The sequence below is a fragment of the Chanos chanos genome, chromosome 12 (genome assembly GCF_902362185.1).
Source record: "Chanos chanos chromosome 12, fChaCha1.1, whole genome shotgun sequence".
Classification (NCBI taxonomy): Eukaryota; Metazoa; Chordata; class Actinopteri; order Gonorynchiformes; family Chanidae; genus Chanos; species Chanos chanos.
In genome coordinates this window covers 17873049-17893791 of record NC_044506.1, presented here as the reverse complement: position 1 = coordinate 17893791, position 20743 = coordinate 17873049, and the positions used below count along the sequence as shown (strand labels likewise).

At 45.2% G+C, this 20743-nt stretch overlaps 1 protein-coding gene across 1 annotated transcript in view; it reads right to left on the bottom strand.

The window, feature by feature from the left end:
• Nucleotides 1–4142: 4142 nt before the first annotated feature.
• ext1b (exostosin glycosyltransferase 1b) overlaps nucleotides 4143–20743 on the bottom strand; it is a 54513-nt gene continuing 37912 nt past the window's right edge. Inside the window, 10 exon segments of the mRNA XM_030789003.1 lie at nucleotides 4143–4328; nucleotides 5632–5803; nucleotides 6284–6444; nucleotides 7616–7705; nucleotides 10034–10129; nucleotides 12316–12434; nucleotides 13849–13981; nucleotides 16171–16290; nucleotides 17035–17142; nucleotides 18122–18215. Of these exon segments, the coding sequence (XP_030644863.1) occupies nucleotides 4143–4328; nucleotides 5632–5803; nucleotides 6284–6444; nucleotides 7616–7705; nucleotides 10034–10129; nucleotides 12316–12434; nucleotides 13849–13981; nucleotides 16171–16290; nucleotides 17035–17142; nucleotides 18122–18215 (1279 nt within the window).

Below are 20743 nucleotides of genomic sequence, written 5' to 3'. Positions count from 1 at the left end.
TTTCATGTTCCTCTGAATTAAACACGATGTTCTCAGCAGCCTGGCTAATTTTGTTTTTCTTCTTTTTCTTTCTCACCTGTTTCTTCTCAGCTGCATCCCAAATCTTTTTTTTTCCCCTTGAAACAAACAGTTAAGAACTGAAAAAGGGATATGATGTTGTTTGCACAAGCACAGATTTGAACTACATTTAATTGACCTATAGCACCATAGCAGTTTTAAACAAATAACTTGAATATTCTAGTGTGAACAGAATGAATTTACCATAGTTCACAGTCCAGATTACCATAATCTGGAGAAGTATTTTGAACATTATATAAAAGATAAAGACAGACGGCGGAAGCACTCTATACCATCAAATATGACTTTATTTCATTTTCTTATAAATCATCCATACAAAATTGCCATTTGTCTATTTTTTTTATTCTCTCTATAAAAAAAAGGTCATTTGTTAATGACAGGGAGGTGGCAGAAAGGGGTCAGGACAGGACAGGAGGGATCAGACAAATATATATATATATAAAAAAAAAAGACAAAAAAAGGAAATCTGCACGTTGTCATAAATAGTTTGAAGTGGTCATGCAGGTCTGGGTGTCTTCAGCACTCTCTCTTAAAGATGAAAAGATTGGACTTTGAAACGGATGGCGTGAAACTCCAGTGTAAGACGATGTAAATCTGACATCCAGAGCTCTTTACGACGACATTCCCCCCCCCCCCCCCCCCCCACAACAAAACCAAAAACCAAAAAAACAAAACATTAAAAAAGTTGGCCTATGTGCTTATGAAAATTAAATGTCCAAAGGCACAATTATGAACAGACTACTGTGCATGCCCACAACAACGGATTGAACTGCCGTGTGTTCTCAGTGTTCAATGAGAATCACATGGAAGAATGTGAACCATTCCCTTGTGAGTAAGATAAGCACTATAAACATGGATTTCCATCGATTCACAGCCAAGAGTTACCACAAAAGAGCGTTTGAGGAGTTTCAAACGGAAGCGGACGCACTCATTACCAGTACGTGAACGTAGGTTTACAAAACAACTGATTCTTACTTGATCATAAATCATTTGTCTGAGATAAAAATCTTTCTTTTTTTTTTCCTGTTTGATGTATGAATGCTTATTGGTCATTGGACAGATACCAAGGTTCTTTGGTGGTCTTAGGAGAGAGCAGGGGAGAGCAGCAGCATTCAAATGAAGACAGAGATTAAAAAAAAAAAAAAAAAAAAAAATGAATGGCTTTGTCATGTTTCACAATGTCATTTAGCTACTTCTTTTACAATGAATACATCCACATCTGTACAGTTTCCATTCCACTCAGTAAAGAACACCAAAAACAAATTCTCCAGAAAAAACAAACAAAAAAAGAAACATCGAAATAAACAAGTTATGAGCTCAGAGTGCAGAGGATTTTCTGCTATATATAGCTAACCCCCCCTCCTCCCAAAATAATGTCCAGGCTATGTCTGATACTGCATATTTGATATGTTGTTATATGTGGTTTTATCAATGTGAAATGAATACACATTATATACAGTGAGACAAGGCTTCTGATCTGTGTCTTCGGTTTGCGTGTGTTTGCGGTGCAAAGGATCTCTCTGATTTGAGACGTAAAAGCCTGACATTAAAAAAAAAAAAAAAAGAAGAACTTAAAACGTCGACCAGATGTGGGCAAATCGAACATTACAGAGGATATAGATTTATATTTTCTTTTTAAGAGAATCATAAAGTTTCAAGCAACTCTAGAAGTGTCCAGGAAACACTTTGAAATGTCACTGTGTTGCAGGTAACTGATTGTACTGAAGCACTCGCAGCAACATCTGCAGGGGGAAATGTCATTATTTTCAATTCTTTTTCTTTTCGGGTTAGCTTTTTGTTAATAGCTGATTAGATTCAATGACTCTTTCTTTCCCTAAGTCAAAGGTCTTGCTAAAAATCCACTGAAATCATAGGAAAAAAAAAAATCATATAAAACACAATTATTGCAACAACACATCTTGGCTTACTACAAAATAGACGTTGGATATCAAAACATACTTTTGTCATTCGTCTCCAAAGACTGGTAATCCTAAGGCATACAAAAACCTGTAGTGTACATTTCAATAAAACAATTGCCATGTAATGAGAGATTAAGACAAACATTTTTTTTCTATGTCAAAACCTATTTTGCATTGCTCTGTAAAAAAACAAAACAAAACAAACAAAACCAAAAACCAAAAACAAAAACAGAAAACAAAAGGCTGTGCAATGCTTCGGATAAAAGGCTACGAGTTCCACACACACAGTGACCTATTTGTAAATGTCAGGGGTGGGAGGGGAAGGGAAAAAAAAAAAAAAAAAAGAAACCAAAAAAAAAACCCAAAAAAACCAACCCACAGTTGGGCTTTGGCTGACAGCTGGCACACTATTAGTGCAGTCACCTTCACAAAAGGCCACTGAAGTACGGCACTCCTTCAAGTCATCTGACATTCAAGTACCCGTTTGAGCTGAGACTCACTGCATCCTGCTCCACATCAACTCCAACAACAGCTCTGGATTATGGGGGAGGGGGGGGGGGGGGAGAAAAACAGAGTAGACCAGGGAAGGGAACTACCCTTTGTCCTGGGCGCCACTCCCTTGAAATAAAATCAATAAAAGAGAGGATGCCCATTTTTAATTCAACAACAACAAAAAGCACACTTGGCTCTGAGAGGATAGTGTAGTGCATGAGTATGTTTGGGGTGTGGAGGAGAATATATGAGGAGAACAGACTTTGAATAATGTGGTTATGTGAGACTTGGAGGTGCAGGCAGTCTTCAGACAGCTAGAAATGAAAAAGCGAAGGTCAGCTAGCCCCCACATGGCAGTGTGTGAAACAGGAGCACATAGTAAATGAAAGTGCTACACTCTGGGGGGGGGGGGGGGGAAAGCATTTTCCTCTAGAATCAGAGGTGTTTCCACGCAAACGGAGAACAGTGGTTTTTTTTTTAATGATTATTATTAGACGGAGAACCGACCGCTCTGAATGAACCGCAAGTTCCTCTGAAAGGGGGACAGTTGTTTAGAGATGACACTAATCTCTGGGTTTGGGTTATAGAGCTATTTTACGACGTAGCTCTAAACAAAAGAGTGAGTGAGTGAGTATGGGGCAGCTATGGTGACATTCAAAGGGAAATCCCCAACTCTACTGATATGACACAGCGCTGACTGAATGTGTGATATACTGTCACTATCTATGTCTAAACAGAGACTGTTCCTTCATGCAATTGGGATTTTTTTTGGCGATATGAATATGGAAATGTGGGACAGGTTTAGAAGGCAACGATGCGACCCTGTATACACATTTTATATCAGCTTTCTTTTTCCATTTGGTGTTTGTGGTCTATCCGCCTTTATAAAAGATGAAAAAAAAAAAAGACAACCTGAAAGCTGTTCTCAGCAAATAAAACAATTCTGATTCTCCAGACTGATCTGCGGCATATGAATTACCGCCCTAAAAGGTCAGAGTTCACTGTATTTAAAACAAACAAACTACAAAACAAAACAAAAAACACTTAATCCCCACAAAAAAAGAAGACACAAAAAAAATGAAAACATTAGTTAAAATGACCTCTCCTGTTTGACAGATAAATCCCATTTGAAGGCTAATATGCAATTACAACAAGAGAACGGTTTACAGCTTATGAGAGAGATATCTAAGACTTGGTCTGAGAAAGAATAAAAAAAATTCATCTAGGAAATGTTGGGATAGAGTTGTGGTTAGGTTCCTGGTGCAGACTAATGAATGTGGTCTCACAAACACACTGATGTACCCTCCCTGTCCTCAACCACTCTGCCCAGTCTGCTGGGGAAGATGTTGTTTTCTTGCTGCATTCAATATAGAATTAAAAAAAAAACAAAAATTCTCCCAATGAGTCTTGTGGTTAAAAGTGGGTTAAGGTGTGTGTTTGGAGTGGGGGGGGGGTGGGGGTGGGGGGTTGGTGGGTGTGCGCTCAAAGTTCCCCAGACACCACTCACGTCCTGGCATCTTTGTCGTCATTGGCAATGTGCTGAGTGGAAGACAGAGCTGGGATTCGCCCCAAAGACTCTCCCACTGCAGTCCTCGTCTTCTCCGCAGAGTCTATCGCTGCCCCCCGCCCTTCCGACAGGGGGCGCCAGTCTCGTCAGAGACGCTCGATCTCCCTGTATTTCTTGCGTAAGATGGAGACCTGGTCCTTGAACAGAACTGGGTCCAGTCTCATTTGGGAATGGACCAGGGGCAATCCGCCAAACCAGCTGGCGAATTTGTTCATGCAGGTTTGGCGCTGGGCGAAGTGGTCCGGGTCGGCCCAACGCGACGCTCTGGATGACTGAGGAGGAGGAGGAGGAGGAGAAAAGACACGTGAGGTTCGACGTCACTCGGTCCCTAAGTGCCTAACTTAACGTCAGTTACGCTTCCCTCACTCCCTGATCACTACCTTCTACTGACTCCATCACACCGTCTTTAAGTCTTATCCCTTTAAGACCGGATCCAACATCTGCGCGATCCCTTTAAGACCAGGTGCCACATTTGCATGCTTTTCCCTTTAGAGCCGGACGCGACCTGAGCGCGTTTTAGTCGACGTCATCATTTTCAAGACCAGAGACCGATGAAATGCACTGTGATTTTCTGAAATACACGTGGGGAAGGCGAAATGCTTTATTTGTTTTTTTTTTTTCCAACGCTCTTAGCCTGTCTTAGCCTCAGTGTGGACTGCAAACGCGTTTCTAAAGTTGCACTTCAGACAGTGACGATGGCTGACGAAAACAAAGCAAGCGTTTCGCACTAAAAAAACCCCCAAAAACAAAGAAAGCATTTTGCCTTCCCCAGATGCGTTTCAGCGAATCACGACACATTTCATCGCTCACGGATCTTCAAAATGATGACATCATCTAATATGCTCACACGTCGCATCTGGCTCTGAAGGGAGAAACATGCAAACGTCGCATCCGGTCTTAAAGGGATCGCGCAAATGTTGCATCCGGCCTTAATGGGTTAAGCAGCGACTGAGCAGTGAGCAAAAGGAACACAGTTAAGATCAAAACCACACCTCCTTTCTGTGCTGCTCCATCAGGAAGGGAGGAGATTCCATTCTCATTTCCACTGATTCAGAAACTACACTGCTCTTTCGTGGGCTGGACACGCTTTATCTACAGGCCGGACTGGCACTGAAGGTACTTCAGACACAGTTCTCATGAAAGGTCACACATGAAGTCCATGTGAGCATTAAATGACATTTGACTCTAACATATACAGATGTTTGTTCCATTTGCTGCCAACTGTCATAAAGTGAAACTGTGTCATTTTCAATGTCATCACCTCTTATGCCAAATGACATAAAGGTCAAATGACAAAGTCATAACGCTGAGTTTTGGTCATTTCCCCAGATAAATGCCGTGGTGGCTTTGAGATTGCTTTACGCCAAATGACTGAATGAATAACCGTTCATAAGGAGTGTTACCAAGACTTCAAACAAAACATTTCAAACCAACGAATGAACGAATTCCTGCACAACTGAAATCCTGAAACACAAACGATGTCCTGCTCAGTTAAAATCCAGTCTGTTAGTTCTGTACGCTTTTAAGAGCTGCTTTACTCAGACCACATCATAATCACATCAGCATATTTCATACCTGTCCCATCATGGTCTCCTTATACTGTTTCTTCTGGGTGACCTTGATGGGGGGCAGTTTGGTGACTGCAGACACTAAGAAGTTCATGAGGATGTCCTCACAGTTGGCCAGCTGGTCCACCATGTTCTTCAGACTGCTTGGCACGAAACTGGTGTACAGACTGTGGTAATACCTGGAAGATAAAGGAACGTTCTAGATAAGGACGCTGTTGTCTGAAGACAGGGGAGACAAACATTCTGTCATATTAAACGTTCAAAGTCATCCATCACAAGAACATTAGAGAACAATTATGCGTGTCACATCTCAAGCAATATTTTGTTTTGTATAAATACTTTTGTTTATAGCAATGTGGTTACAATATTTTGCATGTCTGTGGGACCACTGGCGCGGGTGACAGTGTTTAACTCGTGAATATTCATAGGCATGACAGTGTATCGGTTATCTACCAAAGCCGGGTTAATTCTTTGGAGTATTGAAACAAGTTTCTCCAGTGTAGTCCTTTCAAACAAATATTTCATTAGAGCAAAGCACTGTGCTAATCATTCTGTCTGGTTGGACCATTCTGACCAGGGCATTCCAGTCCAGGGCAGAGGCCGTGAAAGAGGCTCTGTCCGGCTGCCGTGAGAAAAGTGCGTCGACTCTGAGCCGTTACCTGTGGTAGAAGGCTGCCCCTGTCAGAACCATGGAGTAATCGTTGGTCCATTTGGAAGTGTAGCCCCAGCGCTCCTTATTACTGTCCCAGAAATGACTGCGAGCTGGATATCCCACGATTCTCTCTGGGAAACTCTGCCAAACAGTGAAGGCAAAATCCACCTTTGGAGGAACAAGAGGCAAAGTAAGGGACCACTGAGAACAGGGCTTTGATTGGTTTGTTTCTGATACATTTCATCTGACCAATCAGGAACTGAGTTTTATGACTAGTGTAAGATCAGTCTGTAATGAATCCTTAGAAATGAGCAGATACAAAGAGAACACATATAGTGTATATACACACATCCCTCCACCATTCATAAACAGGCTTTATGAATGTGTCAAATCACAATCCTGACAGACATTAATGACTGCATAAATAATTCAACAACACCAGAGTAACACTCACACAAACACACACTCTCTCAAACACATACACACACACACACGCACACAACAAACACACACACACACGCACACAACTTTCAACTTTCAAAGCAACTGCTGTTAGATGCCCTCTTTTTCTCAGATCAAAGCATTTAAACAAATAATTACTGAAATACATCAAAAGCGTCATAACCAGAGCCTCGGCTGGAGATGAAATTACCACTGAGTGGTGAGAAAATGCATAAAACACCCAACCTTGGAAACTCATGGAGGAAAAAAACAGTGGAATTTTCAGACCCAAAACTAACCTCTCTTCTGCAGAAACATCTGCGTTCACATGTGTTGCCAAACAGAGTCTCAGATAAAAAAAAAAAAAAAAAAACAACAAAAAAAAAAAACCACAAACCACTATGGGGGAAAATCTATTTTCAAAGAACAAATGTAATTGCAGATTTCCTGCAGTGTAGCACTGATAAAAATGATTGAAGATCTCCATTAGGAGCAGTGAGGAGGTTGAGGTGCATGGGCAGTCTGCTAAAGGAAGTGTGTGTGAGTGTGTGTGGACTGAGTTGGCTGCACACAGGGGCCTGGAGGTGCCTTATCTGACTCAGCACAGACCGAAGTGAGAAAAGACAGGGCAATTTCTCATTGCGACAGGAGGAACTCAGTTTGGCCAGTGGGGAGGGAATGAGCAGGGAGCAGGGGGGAGGAGAGGAGAGGAGAGTGAGATAGTTTCCTGGGCGCTGACACAAGCCCAGACTACACCAGATTTGGACTCCTCGGCCCTATGACATCATCAGCAGGAGCCTGGTTACTCTGCTGGGTGTTAGTGTGTGAGAGAGGGATGATAAGGGCAGGCCAGGCCCCGGAGGAGATGTTGAGAGGTCTGAAGCCCACGGAAACAAACCTCAGTAGTGGAGAGCACCGTGTCCTCGTCCAGACTCAACACAGCATCAGTGACTATACTGTCATAGGGCTGGAACCTACTGCTCATCACCTAGAGAGAGAGAGAGAGAGAGAGAGAGAGAGAGGGGGAGGGAGAGCGGGAGAGAGGGGTGGGGGGAGGGGAGGGGGGGAGTTAGGGGGAGGGAGGGGATGGAGAGAGAAGAGGAGGTGAGTGTTAACAGTCAGCATAGGGAAATCAATGCAGTTTCAATCACTTGAATCAATATATGAAACTAAGACCATTTCTTTTTCCCCTCTGATTTCACTTTATATTTCTTCACCTTATTTAGATAACAAAACGCTGTCTCTCAAAGAAAAATGAGAGAAAGAGAGAAAGAGAGAGAGAGCGAGAGAGAGAGAAAGAGAAAGATAGAGGAAATGTTGCCTTCACAGTGAGGTAGCCTGAAATATTCATTCCTTTAAATATTTACATGGGTGTGTGTGTGTGTGTGTGTGTGGATGGTGAGTAAATGAAGAGACGCTCTCTGACTGTAGGTGAAGCTGAGATTTGTGAATTTATATGCCGCGAGCTGCGTTCTCTCTCTCTCTCTCTCTCCATGTCTCATGCAAAGACCAGAGAAACGCCCCTGTCTCCTCCAAGGAATCTGAACAACAACTAACTCCCCCAACCACATAAATATTCTTTTACATTAAGGAAATACGCATACACGGGAAAGCACACACAAAACTGGAAAATCAACCTCATATGGAAATAAATTTGGGTATATATGCTCACATGCAAAAAACACCAGACACACATCCACGAACAGACACGTATGCACAGAAGCACTGGCTCTCATGCATGAACACACACACCGTGAAGGTCAGACCTCTCCAAGACTTGCATTCTCATTAAATCTCAAAGTGAAATAAAGCCTGTGCCATGGTGCAAATGTCAGATACACACAGGTCACCTGCCTCTTATGGGAGACTTGGACATCTCCAAGTCTCCCATAAAATATACAGCACGCACACACGCGGACACACGTACGGGCAGAGACGCGTAAACACTCACACACACACAAACACGGGCAGACACACACAGGCACGGGCACACAAGCATGGACACGCACACACAGGGGCGCACACACATACACACGCACACCCCCACACCGGCAGACACAGACACAGAGGCAGGCAGACACACACACACACACACACACACACACACACACAAGGATTAGACACATAATCACACACGGGCAGACAAATACACACTCGTGATTTTCCATTTCCAGTGAATTAGAAAACTTCAGAGGTGAGATAACCAACATTGCTCTCTCTCCCTCTCTCTGAATCCTGGGTGAGGCTGCTTCTAAGTATTGTTAATTAATTAATAATGACAAGGGTGAGCCCACAAAAGCTCTGAGGCCCAGAGGACTTTAAAGAGAACTTCTGACATTTCTCCAATACCTCACACGCTAACAGCTAGCAAAAGAACAGCTCATCTCATATTATCTCACACGCCTGCAGCAAATAAAAGAGTTGATCTTGTCTTGATTTGGTTCGTCTGATGTAGCTCACGTGTGTGTCCTGGATGGACAGTGTGTGTTCTCTCACAGGTTGAGGGATGTTTCTGTTACGTGACAGAAACCTTCGTGGGAGTCTGATATCTTTGAGAAATGTGTGTGTTAGTCAGGAACTCTGGTGTTATACACACCGACTAGATACTCCAAGGTAAACAGAGACTTTTGCACCAAAAAAAAACACCTGACTGCACACCCTAAAAAAAACAAACAGATTCTCTCTCTCTCTGTCTCTCATTCATACTCAGACAAACACACACACACACACACACACACACACACACAAACAAGAACAGAGAGGTCAAGCTGCCAGTCACGGCTCAAAGGGCTTCGTTCTTTTCCTCTCTACAGCTGGTCTAGACTGGAACACACACACGCACATACACAAACCCTCTCTCTCTCTCTCTCTCTCTCCACTCTGTAAACAAGACTGCCACAAACACAACAAACCACAGGCCGCCTGGCATGCACCTCACTGTCTGCTGCAGCCAACTGAAAACTAATCCTCTTGACTCCTGCGAGAACTGCCAGTCAACAGTGGCTCTCTCTGTCTCTCTCTCTCTGTCTCTGTCTCTCTCTCTCTCTCTCTCTCTGTCTCTCTCTGTCTGTCTGTCTGTCTCAGTTAGAGAACTGTCCCTGATTCTCCATGTTTAGTTGTCACTGAACGCTGGCCCACATTACTCAATAAGACGGAAATGGCATACACGCTACGTGTGTGTGTGTGTGTGCGAAGTGATGCACATTTGTTTTTCTGTGTTTGTCTGGATTTTAGCTTGTCGAATCGAGCTTTAACTGCGCTTTAAGTCTGTTTTGAACGTGCGTCAGTATGTGAGTTTGAGTGCATTGTTTGTTACCTTATTCTCTCCTTCGATGACGACAACTGGTACGGTGGTTGCTGGCCATCGATGTTTGGCAGGTAAAGGTTTGTCACAATTCCACAGCACAATAATCTGAATGATACAGAACACGGGAGAGAGAAGAGTTCAGGGAGAAAGAGAAGAGTTCAGAGAGACAGAAAAAGAGAGCAAGACAGAGAGAGAGAGAGAGAAAATATTTCTTAAATTTGTTCACATTTCACCTCTAATAGATTCCCCCTTGAGGTGAGCATACACACATTAATTCAACTCAATTTCCAGTTTAAATATTATTCAAGGGTATGTAAACAGTAGGTAAATGCATCGCTCGCTAATTTTGTGGGTGAAATGGTCTCAAATAGAAAAAAAAAGAACCTCATTCACGTCTCAACGAGCTACTGAATTGTGCCTTCATTCACAATTTGTCACTGTTAAAATGTCAGTGAGTAATTACCCTCCGCTCCAGAACAACCGTCTCTGGCTTTAATATGATCACTCGAGTTTAATGCAACCCCCATTCAATCCGCCCCGCCCCCTCCCCCCCCCTCCCCCTCCCAGTGCTCCCTCTGGGACTCCAGTCTCTGTATGTAATTGGTAGGACGAGAAATTTCTGACCTACGTTTTTCGACCGGCAACCGTCCGCTTCGACGGAAGAGATCCGCGCGGCTAATTTTCGAGTCGCGCGTGGAGCAACCTTCTCGCCTCGACACCGCAAAAGACTTCAATTGATGATCTCATTAGCACAGGTCAAGCTCATAGGCATGCGAAATGGTGATTCATCTCCCGTTTAGCCGTAGCGAGTTGGAAAGCAAAGATAGCCAGATAAGCTCATGAGAGAGAAGGGAACGGCTCTCTTAGCTAATGTGTTTCAAGGCAGATGGCCACAAAGAGAAAGACGTTTTTGAAGAAGGTTTTAAGACCTTACAAAGAGATTAGCCATCCTCTTTCTTAGGGGCCTCACAATGGCTAGATTTTGTGCTGGGTATGATTTTACACACCTTAACCTGATACTCAAAGGCTTCTCATGCCTCTGATTGGCTGATTCAGGGGTGTTTGGAGAAAGATAGAGTGACCACCGCATATCTCACAGCTATAGAGGAGCACTCTCAACTAATTATCTGTCATACAAGATCATCTGCTCTGGGAATTTTTTTTAACAGTGTGTAACAGGCTGCTGCCCAAAATGTAGTGGTTATTATTGTTATTAATGTATAATTATATATGATTAAATGAAGATTCTTCAGGTGCTAATGGAAGACAGAGAGGCAGATGGTATTAGCTTCTCAGTGCACTGTGGGTGGAGGTGTGTGTGTGTGTGTGTGTGTGTGTGTCTCATGTCTGCATCTGTGACGAGGGGAACAGGGAAAAATATGCAGTTCTCCCCTCAGAACCGGGAGCACAGCAGGAGGCCGACTGCTACACAGAGATGGCTTGCCAGAACAAGTTCAAAATCCTTCTCTCTCTCTCTCTCTCTCTCTCTCATTTATTTATATCCTTTTCTTCCTCCAATTCCTTCCACATAGAGTGGAGGCTCTGGGTGATGAATCAAAGTGCATTTGTGTGATGGTGGCGGTGGGGGAGGTGGGCTGCATTACTATTCCTGTCCCCTTCACTTCACTGGAGGAGCTTACTTGATTTGAAGACCCAACCAAGCTAGCAAAAAACAAAACAAAACAAAAAAAAACGTCCATGAGCAGCTTTGTGGCAGGGCCTCCTGCTGGGGCGAGGAAAGACAATTTTGAGAGATGTCGGCGACGCACAAGTCTACGTTCACGCGCAACACGCTTGCGTGGTAAACCGGAGCCGGCTGCTTTTAATTCAGCGCGTCTCCAACCCCCCCCACACACAAACAAATCAATACGTTCAGTTTCCCAGGCCATCAAAAATCCTCAGAGGGACCTGATACCATGGAAACGTGCGAATGGTGATCAACAGGAAACCCAGTTTAATCCCACGGGTCTGGACAGAGTTTATCGAGTCGAAGCGGAACGGAGCCTTTGAGTGCGGAAGCGTCCTTTTTTTTTTTTTTAATTGCCTTTTGTGACAAGCGACAAAGATAATCCTTCAAATCTCCGAAAGTCGAGTGGTTAAGGTGACCGCGTCGAGTCGAGCGCTTCAAAGACGTCTCCAGTTCAGTAAGAACGGTTTATTTATCTAGCTAAACTACCCGACTCTGCCTTTGTGAAAGTGGTCTCCGGGCTGCGAGTTCAAAGCAAGCATCACTAAATGGTCTAATCTGCATGCAGGACTGCTTGTGCGAACGGAGAGGACGGTCGTCTTACCTGAGCGCAGTACTGGGACTTGGCCACTGCCGTCAGGAGCTTCAGGATAGGCTGGGATTGGGAAACCAGAGGGGTGACGGCGTGGATGACGGCCGTGAACTTGGGGGACGGCTTGATCCCTGAAATAGAGTTAGCCGCAAATAGGGTAAACGTGACGTCGGCGCGCCATGGCTCGACAAAATTCCCATGCGTCTGAGTTAGTGAAAATGACTGTGTACAGCACGGGAGTCACATGACCATGTTTCAGTCCAGGACACAAAATTCCAGGACACATTTTATCACATTGTCTGATGGCGGTGCTCCCTCTCTTTTCCAAATATTTAGAAAAGAGACTTGCCAAAGAAAAGATTATATATAACTGAATGTGAACTCTGCGAAGTGAAGGTATCTCAGTATCGAAACCTATTAGAGACTATGGGGTTAGAACAAATTCCAACCTGCGTTCCCATGTATATACCTGGGGTATATAGCTATAAGGTTTGGTTCAATTCTGTATTTTGGGAACTAATTCATTATTTCTTGCTCAGTAGAAGCTCAGACAGACAAATGAGGAAAGAGATAAGATTTTTGAGGGGTTATTTCATAACACACAATGAGAGAGATCTAATTATTTTGTTCTCAGTCTTCCTGTTAGACACTGTATGGCAGAAATGCAAAGTTATTGTGGAGAATAAGATTCACCCAGATGCTGTGACAGAGCACAGATGACTAAAAGAAGCCTGTCTCCCTGTCTCCACACGTTTAATTGGGAGAGTCTATGACAAATGTGCTGATGGGACCAGATAATTCACGATTGTTACAGCACTGTGCCCCCCCCCCCTTCATTTCAGTAGCTAACAAGAGGCCTCGTATCGACCGCGTCACTGCGTCGACGAGAGCGGCAGATTAAGATAGAGGCACGCGTGGGCGTGTGCAGGGTCGCGTTTAGCGACAGTCGCAGCGTATCGCCTTAAGATTGTGAATATAGATTTTACTTGACGAATTACAGCAGGTGGTTCAATAACCCATAGTCTTGTACAATGAACAATCTCTGGCAATCTTCATATTTAAGAACTAAAAACTGAATGCATGTGTTATTTTTCCCCCCTCCCCCCACTCTTGTCAATTGAGATATAATGAATGAGAGCATCAAAACACAAGGAAGAGTCTGTGTGATGACAAAAACAAACTACATTATAGATTACTTGTTGTGAAAAAGCGAGGCGATGTTAAACGATTAATGTAACTAAGCCAACACACAATTCCAGACTGTTCTGCGCAAGACCCTGATACTTCTGGAACGTTCCCTCATGTCCAAAGAATCAATATCCCGACCACATCTCATATGTGACTGTCTTATGGAGGGAACACTCGTAGTCCTCAGTCACTGCCTCGTCTAAGAGCGTTGAGCGACAGACGAGTGACTGGGTGAACTCATTAATCGAGTATCACGCTCTAGACCTCGTTGTCTCTGTCTTCTCTAACCGTCATAGCAGAACAGAAGAGGAAGGTGAATTTCAGTACCCCCCGACAGAAAGACAGCTGAGAACTCACCCAGTGCAGCGTAGTAGAAGGGAAAGTCGCCCAGGTAGGAGGAGTACTGCGGCAGGGTGAAGAGCCCCCCAGGGTGGTTGTTCCACATGTAACTGCTCCTGGATGTGTGCTGGAGCACACGGTCTTGAATGATCTGGAAGGTTGGACAACAGGACAATGACGTTCTTGCATCTCCTTAGCGACGAGTCATATGTTAATGTGAAGTCGGTACCCCGGGAACAACGCGATTGTGGAATAACGCGGCACAAAAGGGTTTTTGTACATGCTTTGGGATATATGAGTGTTGTGGAGATGTGTTTCTGTCACAGTGAGAGATGGGAATGAGTTAAAAGCGTTGCAATGCTCCAGAGGACGGCATCTCTATACGATCAATGGGCCTGAAAGCGCGACGACAGCCGGCGGCCGGCCTTAATTGGAATTTCTTCAGCTAAGACGACATGGTCTCTGAGCAAAACCTCTTAAGATAGACAAGGATCGCACGACTGTACGCGCCGTTTCATTCAGAAGCGTGGCTCAAATTCAGTTTCATAACCTCCCCCCAGCACCCAACGCTCCACAAACTGACGGGCAGGGGCCGCGGCTAACCGGCGTCGGGGGTTTGTTTATGTTCCCGTGAAGTAATCGCTTTCGTAGCCCTGAGTGTCACTCTTAACCTGAATTACAACATTTAAAAAAGAAAAAAAAAAAGATTGAAGCGGCGGTTTTGTGTTTGGCGGTGGGAGTAATCGTTGGCATCTGCACTTATCTGCTTTGATAGGAGGAAAGCTGTGTTCTGTTTCTTGCTCCTAACATTAGCCTGAGGATTCCTCGTAATACCTTTGACAAAACAGCATAAAATTTCATCTGAGGTGGCAAAGCGGTGAAGAAAAGAAAAAAAAAATCTCATTTGAACTCTTTTTTTCTTTTTTTGACTCCCCCCTTCAGGGCAGCCAATAACCATTTGACTTCGCTGAACAGATTAACTTGGACTGTCATGCCCTCGCGATAAAAAACACTAGTCATCTTAGAAATGCAATCTTGAGACTTGCTGAAAGGCTGTTTCTCTTCCCTCTCACTAAAAAACCTCCTCCATTCATTGGCCTTAAGGCATATGATTGACGACTCAATCTTGTGTCGCCACAGTAACAATCTCCCAAATGGAGGACGATAAATCCCCCCCCCCCTCTCCCCATTCCCCCAAAAAAGAGAGAAGACAAAGAAAAACAAACAGCCTTTTAGATACTCAAGGTAATTGTTGAGCAGCTGCAGCTGTGCGGTGACAGGGGCATACATTTTGTCTGCCTTGCCATTGGATAATGTACTCCCTGCTGTCAGCAGGTACATCTCATGTAATTGGTTGACCCTGGTTACTTTGGATACGGCGGGGCACACTGATTGGCTGAGAGGGCTGTCTGGTGGGACGGGGCCACCGCGTGCGGTCAAAGCTCGTTCGGGTGAGTTCAGGAGATGAAGGGAGAGATGCGGCGGTCGCCGGGCTTTGCGCGGCGCAGATTAAATCTGTCAAGAGACGCGGCCGTGTATCGGCAGGGATCTGAGATCGGACGAGAGCCGGTCGCGGAGGGGAGGGAAACGGAATACAGCGTATCGCTTGTTATCGCCAAGCGACCAAAGCTCCACCATTTACATGTCACCCTCTTCCCCCCCCCCCTCCCTCCTCTTTCTCTCTTTTTTTCCTCCTCTTTCCAAAGCTCTTCTCCCTCATTTCTTTGGCTCAGTAAATCCTGTGCGATGATATATGGAATGAACAGAGTGCAATATGAAATATGGGGCTGTCTGGTACGGCATATTTTTCTGTCAGGTGTGCGTTAACCCTCCTGCTGCCACGGCGGCTCCTCTGAAGCCGTAGGCGGGGTGGGGAGGGCCGGGCTCATTTGACTGTAGCACTGTCAACCTTACGACCCAGCCAACGTTCCCGACGTGTGTGTGCTTGTACAGGCTACATATCACCACCCAAATTAGTCTGCTTAAATACATAGGGCCTGCCCATTAGGTCTGGAACATCTTCACCACGCTACCCTTTCCGACTAGTATTTAAACTGAAGAAACAAAATTTGTGGCTGGGGGGGGGGTAAAGTCATCGCATTCTTGGCTTCGCTGAATGCACAGGTTTTAAGGATGCAGTGAGGGTTCTTTGATGGAGTAAAAGTGTCAAAGCTGTCTAGAAGCTGGCCTGAATGTGTTAGTGTGTGTGTGTGTGTGTGTGTTAATGTGCGGAGGTCTGTGTGTGTGTGTGTGTGTGTGTGTGTGTGTGTGTGTGACACACACAGTTTCAGTGTGTGAAAGCTGCAGTAAGGCTGACTGTCTAGAGTGGTCATCATTCACCTCTAGAGTAGTAAGAACAATCCTCTCCACTGAAGAGAAGTAGGCCTCCCACAGGAACTGCGTCTGCTGGCGCAGAGCCAGGATCTTATCCTGATGAATGGAGCGGATGGTGGATGGGATCTGGAGGAGGAGAAAGAGGAGAAGGAGAAGAGGAGGAGTAAATCAGCGTGTTTCTGGCCAGGCCGGAGTCTCACTACATCAGCTAGAGGAAAGAAGCAGCGCAGACGAGGAGAAAAAAAAAAAAGAGAGGGAATTTTGGTGAGTTGAAAGAGTGAAGAAGATAGAAGGAAGGGTGTGTTTTACATGCAAGGAATGTTTGAGGTATCGTTAGCAGCCCCCCCCCCCCCCCCCCCTCCCCCCCCCCCCCCGCCATCTTGGTACTCTTCATCGCCTTACAAAAACCGAACGACCCACTCCTTTCTTGAATATTTAAATGAAGGTATTCTTTGAATTCATGGCTCAGCTGAACAAAGGAACACCTAGAAACATGCTGGGCTGAATATCTGTGGTCAGAAAAATCTCTTGATTTTCAAGAATGTTCTATCACGGTCAACATTCTCTAAGGAGTAAAGATCCGAGATGATGTTCAGACAGTTGTGTTTGATAGTTTTGAGAGAGAGAGAGAGAGAGAACGAGAGGGAGAGGGAGAGCGAGAGACAGAGAAAGAGACAGAGAGCGAGAGAGAGAGCGAGAGAGAGAGAGAGAGAGAGAGAGAGAGAGGGAACAGAGAAAAGGCTGTGAAATATGAGGAGGGGAGTGAATCTGTAAGGTGTAAAGGTATAAGGAGACTTTAGGAAGAAAAGACAAGGAAAAGTGGAAATGAGTGAGGGGTGTGAAAGGAGGAGAGGAGGAGTTGACTCCTACCTGTAGCAGCAACCTCTCATCCCCTATCACAGCAGCTGTGTTCCAATTAATCACCTCCGAGAAAGGCAGCTCCCAACCGTTACTTAGCATTACAGGCACGCAGGCCGCCTACACACACACACACACACACACACACACACACACACACACACACACACACACACAGGCAGAAAGGTCATTTGGTAGCTGGTACAGACGCTGTTTTGATTGAAGTGTAACATTTGAGGAGTATGCTGCTTGCATAAACAGGGGGACTAAACATTACACTCACACATATATGTACCCAGCATCATACCAAACACATATGAACACACACACACACACACACACACACACACACAGAACATAAGCTATTAGTGCTGTGACAAACAGACAGGCTTTAAAGACAGAAACACTTTCAGAACCTTGCTGACGACTCTTAAAACCACATCCTAAAACCAGCACGTGCCTAGAACAAGTGTGTGTGTGTGTGTGTGTCTGTGTGTGTCAGAGAGAGAGAGAGAGAGATAGAGAGAGAGACTGAGTTTCAAAAAACAAGACTAAAAAAGAGTGAGATAAAAGAGAGAGGAAAAAGTGTTATTAGCAAAATGAGGTTGGCTTTCCTCTGAAAAGAGAGTGTGTGTGTGTGTGTGTGTGTGTGTGAATGGAGGGAGAGCAGTGAAGCAGCTGTTATGTCTGACGAGAGTTGGGTTTAATGAGGGCTTGTCAGTCAAAGGGTCAAACAAGTGTCAGCTACTCACTGACCGCCTCAGGCCCCGCTCTCCAACCCAACCATGAGTGTGAGAGTGAAAGTCTGTGCGTGAGTGTGTGTGTGAGTGTGTGTGAGAGAGAGAGAAGCCTGGAAAAGTGTGTGGGTGAATGCAGAGGTGAGAGAGAGAATGAAACCCAGAGCCCTGTGAGTGCGCGTGTGTGTGAGTGTGATTGTGAGAGTGAGAGAGAGAGACAGACAGAGAGCGAGACAGAAAGAGAGAGAGACAGAGAGTGAGAGAGAGAGAGAGAGACAGACAGAGAGTGAGAGAGAGAGAGTGAGAGAGTGAGTGTGAGTGTGAGTGAGAGTGTGTGTGTGTTTGTAGAGGGACCGGCTCACCTGCAGAGCTTCCAGGAAGCGAAAGGAGCCCAAACGCCGCCCTCGAGGCACCAGACAGAAGGTGGAGTTGTGCAGCATTTCACGGTAGTCATATCTGCCGACACACAAACACACACACACACAGATAAGCCCATGGCCTCATTTCCTCCAAAGCCACCCCCCCCTCCAGTCTTCACACCTCTACTGCAGCATCCCTGCATTTCTCCCTCTCTCTCTCTCTCCCTCCCTCTCTCTCTCCCTCCCTCTCCCTCTCCCTGTCTCTCCCTCTCCCTGTCTCTCCCTCTCCCTGTCTCTCCCTCTCCCTGTCTCTCCCTCTCTCTGTCTCTCCCTCTCTCTGTCTCTCCCTCTCTCTGTCTCTAGCGTGGTGTGTTTTATTGCTTTCCAAACAGAATGAGCAGACTTCCTGAGGTAATGAGGTATGAGTGGCACCTGCTCAAACTGGGTAGGCTGATACGCAGGGAGTGTGTGTGTGTGTGTGTGAGTACACACACATTAAGATAGCCATTAGGCAAACACTTGACTAAACCAGAAACACACTCTCACAGACACAATGTTCACGCTCGACTGAAACATATTCACAGACACAGAGAGGGTAAGCATGCTGGGGCCTTGAGAAGAAGTTAAAGAGACTTGCATGCGCCTGTCTCATACACTCAAAGCAATCTCAGCGTCACACGCACACACATAGAACGGAGAGAAGAGTGTTGTTATTTAGGCTAAAAGGTTAAAAGAGTGGCGAGTTGTTTAACCTGGAGAAATTCGTTCATCATTTACTCTAAAGTCAACATAATCTTTGCCTTAAGTGACCGTCAAACAAGCATGTGTGAGTAAGCACACACACAGTGTCACTGACATACACACACACACACCACACACACAGTGTCACTGACATACACACCACACACACAGTGTCACTGACATACATACACACACACACACACACACACACAGTGTCACTGACATACATACACACACACACACACACACCACACACACAGTGTCACTGACATACACACACACACACACACACCACACACACAGTGTCACTGACACACACACACACACACACACACCACACACACAGTGTCACTGACACACACACACACCACACACACAGTGTCACTGACACACACACACACACCACACACACAGTGTCACTGACACACACACACACACCACACACACAGTGTCACTGACACACACACACACACCACACACACAGTGTCACTGACATACATACACACACACACACACCACACACACAGTGTCACTGACATACACACACACACACACACACCACACACAGTGTCACTGACATACACACACACACACACACCACACACAGTGTCACTGACATACACACACACACACACCACACACAGTGTCACTGACATACACACACACACCACATACACTGTTTGCTATCTCAGCTTATTGGTACATGATGACTGTGAATGTGCTTACACACACACACACACACACACACACACAGAACTTTATAGAGGCCTTCAGTCACAAGGTGGCACAGCAATCAGCATGCAGGCTCTCACACACCCTCTATTTCTCTCTCACACTTACACACACACACACACACACACACACACACACACACACACACAGCCCAGCTGTCTCCCTCTCACCCTGATCCCATCCTTAATGTCATAGAATATCAATGACGGCGCAAGATGAGCAGTGGTGATCAACACTCTCCGGGCTGGCTTTTCAATGAGGATTATCTCAATTCCTAAAGCTTTCGCACTGGGCCTAAGAGTGCACACACACACACGCACACGGCGCAGCAATACTCACACACACACGCGCAAACACACACACTCACACAATGCAGCAATACTCACACACACAAAACAATACTCACACATGCGCGGACACACACACACACACACACACACAAAACAATACTCACACACACACAAACACATATTGCAGACGGTCTGGGCCAGACACTAACGGTCTTGTTGTTTTTTTTTCGGTTGCTGACAGAAGCATTAAGCTCAGTGGCAGGGTGGGACAGGGCTGAATCAGAACACTCCAGACCAGTCAGTCACATCTCAGTAGAGTGTCGCTAAGCACACTGCTCAGGCAGGTCTCCGCGCCGTGCCACACCCCGACACACTGAGACCAGACGGCAGTCGGCAGCTGGTGAGAAACAACTTTCTCTTTTTTTTCTCCCCTGATTGGTCTGATTCCTGCAATGTTCCGTCTCAGCAAAAACCTGAAAGGAGATGAGGGGGCTCTAGAGCCACACCAATGTGTGTGAGGACAGAGAGAGAGAGAAAGAAAAGCCTGAAACAGCTCGACAATAAAAAAAAAAAAAGAAAAGAAAAAAAGAGAATTGGTTTCAAATGGCATATGCGTGATGTTATGCTGCAGCCCAAACAAAACAGAAAAAAAACAAACAAAAAAAAACTGTCTGCGTGTTGTGTGTGTGTTTTACGGGTTCAACAATTAGATGACCTGACTGAACCAGACCCCTGGGTATCTCTAAGCACAGTCTCTATGGCAACGGCAGCGAAACTCTTCCATTACTAGCGGCTTAATTACACGTATTCTGCTCTTGGTGGGGAAAATGCAAAGAGATCCAGTTACAAAAAACAACAACCA